This window comes from Ceratotherium simum, chromosome 1 (genome assembly GCF_057802395.1).
Source record: "Ceratotherium simum simum isolate JZ-2026a chromosome 1, ASM5780239v1, whole genome shotgun sequence".
Lineage (NCBI taxonomy): Eukaryota > Metazoa > Chordata > Mammalia > Perissodactyla > Rhinocerotidae > Ceratotherium > Ceratotherium simum.
The window spans coordinates 64,126,948-64,132,947 of NC_141900.1; the positions used below are offsets into that span (position 1 = coordinate 64,126,948).

At 38.1% G+C, this 6,000-nt stretch overlaps 1 protein-coding gene across 2 annotated transcripts in view; it reads left to right on the forward strand.

The window, feature by feature from the left end:
* AVL9 (AVL9 cell migration associated) overlaps positions 1-5,718 on the forward strand; it is a 63,934-nt gene extending 58,216 nt beyond the window's left edge. For both annotated transcript variants that reach the window (XM_004418847.3, XM_087429394.1), the window contains one exon: positions 1,088-5,718. In XM_004418847.3, the coding sequence (XP_004418904.1) occupies positions 1,088-1,203 (116 nt within the window). In that variant the 3' untranslated portion in view covers positions 1,204-5,718. The remainder of the gene's footprint in view (positions 1-1,087) is intronic.
* The last annotated feature ends 282 nt before the right edge of the window (positions 5,719-6,000 follow it).

The window sequence follows — 6,000 nt, forward strand, 5'->3', positions numbered from 1 at the left end:
CAACTTAAATAATTTCACTTTAGCATCAACTTTTGAAATGATGTTCTTTAAAATAAAACAGACCTGAGGCAGATAGAGCTCTGTATGTGTTCAGTAATGTAACGTTGTTTTAGATGACAAAAGCAAATTTCCCTAACGCAGCCTAAGCACTCTTCCCTGTGTAGGTGGTTATCAGTTATCTAACTTGGATTTAGGGTACAGAGAGCACATAGGACTTTTTCACTCTCTAAGTGATTCTGATGCACAGCCAGTGCTGAGAACCACTGGCCTAGCACAGTGGCTACTGAGGAAGGAATTTGCTGAATACTTTCAGAATGCTTAGGAGAGCAGGCTCTTACACCCAGAAATTATCCAATTTCCTTTTAGGCATTCCCATGGAAAGGGATTGATTTTGTTTTGTTTGTTTGTTTTTAAATTATTTTATTGAGGTCATATTGGCTTATAATTGTGTAAATTTCAAGAGTACATCACTATGTTTCAGTTTCTGTATAGACTGCATCGTGTTCACCACCAATAGTCTAGTTTTTAATCGTCACCATACATATGTGCCCCTTTATCCTTTTCACCCTCCCCCACCCCCTTCCCCTCTGGTAACCACCAATCTGTTCTCCTTATCTATGTGTAGGTTTATCTTTCACATGAGTGAAATCATAAGGTATTTGTCTTTCTCTTTCTGACTTATTTCACTTAGCATAATACCCTCAAGGTCCATCCATGTTGTCGCAAATGGCAACGATTTTGTCCTTTTTTTATGGCGGAGTGGTATTCCATTGCATATATATATACCACATCTTCTTTATCTCTTCATCCAGTGGTGGACACTTGGGTTGCTTCCACGTCTTGGCTATTGTGAATAATGCAGCAATGAGCATAGGGGTGCATATATCTTTTGAATTATTGATTTCATGTTCTTTGGATAAATAGGAAAGAGATTGTTTTGAAACTAGAAATTTAAATAATTTAGTAACTATTAACACATTTATGTGTTACAGTAAATTAATATTTGTTAATTAACATTAGTCTTTCACTGTCTCTTAACAAAAGTGAAGACATTTTTCCTTTTGTTTTTCCCCTCCTTTCCATCCAGGCCAGTCAGTTGGAGGAGCTTTTTCCAGTGCAAAGACAGCTATGTCTTCGTGGCTTTCTACTTTCACCAATTCCACCCCCCAGAGTCTCACTGAGCCCCCTGATGGGAAGCCCTGAGCAAGGCGTCCAGAGGCTGCTGTTGCTTTCTTCGGTTTAAGTGTTCCCTGTCTGTCTGCTGCTGCCAGACTGTTCCTCTTCATCAGCCACGGGTCCACAGCAGGGTACCATTATGTCAAACTGTTTACATGGACGGTTGCCCTCTGTCTAAATGAATGTTGCAGGATGCTGAGAAGATGAAATCACAATGATAGCAGGGATGGCTTTCCAGGTTGGGGTTTAAATTGACTACTTTTTTTTCAGTCTGAGCCTGATTAAAACACACAGTGAATCTTGTAATGAATTTTGAGTTCTAATATTATACATTTGTTTACTTTAGAAAAGTTTTTACTTATGTAAATTTGGTTTTGTTTTGCTGTTTGAATATGCAGATGGTCACTGTAATTTATATGTGCTAAAATTAAGTTATATTACTATTTTGGTTTCTCTAAAGTTGGCCCTAAAATGTGCTTAAGTTAAGAGTTAAGAGGCCATACAATCCAGCTCTTTGTTACTATTTTACTGAGTTATATGATTATTTTTTGTTTCTTGGTTTTCTACCCACAAAACACATTTATCAATTCACTGCCTCCCAGAAATGTGAAAGTCAGAGGTGGTAGTTCTGAGGATGGAGTGTTTTGTTTCATGTTTTTAATTTATTCTTTCCCAATCCTAGACACTTGGTTTCAAGCATGAAAGAATGTCACTGTGCTTTCTTCCTCTTCCTAATTGTGCAAGTAGATGTGCAGAGAAACAGCATAGTGACAGTTACAGTGGTGTTTGAGCAGTTTAACATGAATGTGTATTTAGGGCAAGACTTTAAAAGACCTAGGTGTTAGTTTCATCAGCTCTAGTCATGTTGCAGTCTTTCACAAGCATTTTTTAACCCAAAGTTTGTGCCTTCTATTTCTTCTTTTGAACAGTTTTCCATTGGGTGTTTACAGACCTACAGGTTTTTTCTGTCTTATTCTTCATAAAGCTTTTCGAGGCACTTGGCCTTCCTACTTCCCTGATGGAAAATCCTCCTATAATCAATCCCTACCCCCTTCTGAAAGTATTTATAAAAGAAAAACAAGATGATCCATAAATATTGAAAAGAAATCTCATCTTAGCTCACATTTAGAAAAGCAAGAGGCAAAAGAAGAAAACTACCATGATATCAGTCATGTTTCATAAAGGACATCGGGTTTCAGTGTAGACCCTGCATGAGTGTGCTGTCTACTGAAGACTTTTACACAACTGGACCTCATGTATCTGCCATGCTCAGCTCTCATTTGCTTTTCAAGGGGACTTTGGATGGGTGTTCTCAGGGAGTACTTACAGGGGACAGACTGCTTTTTCAGTAACAAAAGATACTTGGAAAATACATTATGAGTATAATCTACATATGATGTAGAGTATTGGGAAAATAAGCGGCCTAATGAAGGAGGACACTTGATTATTTCAATTTATCCCTTCATAAATGTTTGTATAAGGAGTATATCCTTATAGGGCTTATGAAATGGACATAGGGACATAATCTAAATATCCCTAGATTTTTCAATTTGTGTTTTAACACAAGTCCAGCAAATCTAAAAGCATACTTCCATTTGAGCATAATAACACAAGAATTCAGTGATAATAAAGGGCTTATTGTGGAGCACTCCATTATTTCCACTTCTGCTAGGAAAGTTAACCTTCTCAGGAAATATTATTTGAAGAGAAGAAAGGAATACCAAACAAAACCTTAAAAGATACTTTAATCAGTTTTGCACTGAGACTATGAAGAATTCATTCTAACATCTTGTTTCATGAGGCCAAGTCATTATTTGGAGTGTGATAGTGTATAGGTGTGCAATTGTTACCTCTCAACTGCCAGAAGTTCACAATGCTAAGAGCACTGTGAGGGATCAGCAAGCATGCTGCTGGTTCATCCTTTAGTTTGTATGGTTTGTATGCTTGGGGTAAATTCCCATCTCTCGCTATTCAAAAGCAGTCCAACCACCCTTTGGAATGCCACTAAAATAAAAATAGTTACATGAAATTTAATTTTGCTTTAGGATCACTGATTCCCCATTTTAACATACACCTCAATTGAACTTTCTATTAATGTTTTTAGTTAAGAGTTCAGCTCTTAAAGTGGTCATATAACTGGCTTTCAACATGAAATAAATATCTCAGAAGATAGAACCTTTGTCATAGAAATGGTCAAAAGACCATAACTGTCTTTCCTTAAGGTTCTGGGAGGTATTGGAGTTTTCAGGGAGCATAGGCTGTTATGTTGTTGACAGGGCCCCAGGGGCAGCCAGCACACTTGAAAGCAGGAGCCTGACCCCTTGTCCTGGGAGCCCTCATGCTTCTTGCTTAGATTCCAGGCTCCAGCTGAGTGGCCAGCCCAGGGGCAGTAGCCTCCCTCCAGTCACTGGCTCTGTGAGACATAGGAGCCAGCGCTGGGCCATTGTCAGACATATCACTGGGAAAGGTGTGTGTTTGCATTGGCTGCTCTTGCTCCAGTGCTTTGGTGACTAAGAACTGAGTATTTATAAGTAGGCCTGAGGGATGTAGGGTCAGACAGGCTTTTTCAGGGTGTGCCAGGCGCACAGACTGCATCTGTAGCTTGGTGGTGGCCTCACTGCTGTCTAGGTGACTTAAAAGTAGCAGTTAGAAAAAGTCCCTGGCATACTTTAATTCCTGCTAGGCACTGTAATGACAGTGACATAGGTAAGGAAAAGAGAATTAAAGCTACTGTGTCCTGGCCTAGGCAAATGGAAAAAGTTGCATGTCACAGTGAGGCTTAGAGTTATTTTGCCTCTGCATTTGGCTCACATAACCAGTGTGAATAGTCTATCCCCAAATCCATTCATGATTTACTAGCTCCCGAGCCCTAAAACAATTCTCATCTTTTTTTCTTGAAGAAACACAGCAACGATATCCTTGGGCAGCAAACCAGAGCATATGACATGATTTCCTCAACCTTATCTTGCTTTTCAAATTCTATATTAAGCATTGAATTATTTTTTTTAGAATAATTTACTTTGGAAAGGCAAGGAGAAAGCAAATCAGGAAAGGAGAGAAGAAGTTGTTGCGAGGCTGAGGAACCAAGTACATAATATCTGAATGAAAGTATTTTGAGAGCAGTATTTAATATGCTAAAGGTTATAAGAATTCTTTTACAAAGAAGTTAGAATATTAATCTGCTAGTTATAAGTTTTAAAATGAAGGCTGTAACATTATCTCCCTGGCAGACAGGATTGTTTTTCTTTTATGTTTTGTGGAAGTTACACTTAGTGGTCCGTTTCCCTCCAGGCCTAGTGATGAGTTTGGGAGCGCTGAGCTTCTGTAAGGGGCCAGTGGACTGATCCTGAATCCTGATCCTGGAAAGTAGCCTGTTAGGACAGTAGCTGCTAAATGTTGCCTGTTATTTTATTGGGGAGTTGGTTGGCACTCTTGAAATGACATGAGCATTTGCATGCTCTCATTCTGACCAGAGGTGGCACAGCGTTCGTGGCCTTCCCACTCAGTTCTGTAGGAGCCTTTAAACTTGATAGAGAATGCAGCCCTAGTTTGTAGATGATGATTGTCATTCCATGCAGCGCAGTGTGCCACTAGGAGTTTTCTCATTCCAGGTCTTTGGACTTCATAACATTGGGATTGTTTTTTCATAATTTCCAACATTCCGTAAATATTTGTCAAGGACAAAGAAAGGAAATGTGGATCTTTATTCTTTTCATATAAATAATTTTGTACACATGATTTCCTGCTTTCATATGAAGGAGAAGAAACTAGCTCCCTTGTATGGTAACTCCAGAATTAAAAGATGGTGCACGTATAAGGGGTTGAATATATTTTGTAAAACTCTAATGCATTTGTATTTCTGTGCTGTTCTAAAGTTTACCTTTTTACTTGTATTAATTAAAGATAGAGAAACTATATTTAAATCATGTAAATGGGACACAATTTAGGGTTTTTTCCCAATCTTATTTTTCGTCAGCTTCTCACACACATAGTATGCTGCTCAAATTTTTTTGTGTGCAATATAAACATTTGAACATTTCAGTCAGGTACTGAGCCAGAAAAGGTAATTGAAGTTTTTACAAAGCTTCTGTGCTTAGAAAATATTTTGTTTTATTGAAATATTAATAATTTATAGCTGGAAAAATAGGATCAAGACTTAGGGGTTTCAGGCCGCTTGGTCATTGGTTCCTAAGTTTAGGAAAGCATTTGATTAACAAGTTGGTGAAGGTATTTAGTGGTTACAAAAATAGTTTAAATATTTGAGATTAAAGGCTTTCTACAAACCCTTTCTAAGAAAGTTTAGCTTAGAAATCTTAGAAAGTTTTCTAAGAAAGTTTAGCTGTGACACATGTTTTGATCAGAAAGATAGTTTCTCTTTGCTCTAGTAGTTTTATAATTTGTACTAGTTCTTCGTTTCTGTTGTCATTTGTTTAAAAAAATGTTAAAATTATAAATCACGTCTAATCATAATGAATTGTAAAACTTCTGCTGTGTCTTTATTTTAAGGAAAAATGAGAATAAAATTATCCTGTTTGTCCTACATACTGCTAGACTTGGCTTGTCTTTCTAGAAATACCCTACATGTTGTCAGAGTGGTTTCTGGCCTGCTTCACAGTTGGACAGCAGTGCCAGCTTCATTTATTAAGAAACCAGCACACAGAATGAACTAGAGGACTCATTTCTCATTTACCCTCTCGTTTTGACATTGCTTACAGTGGTGCCTCAGTTTTTAAGGTGGTGACCCCACAGGAAGGGCCCCGTAGTTTCTGTGGAATGCTAAGTGCACAGGGCTGCACGAAGTATAATCAAACAGAGGTGGTCGTG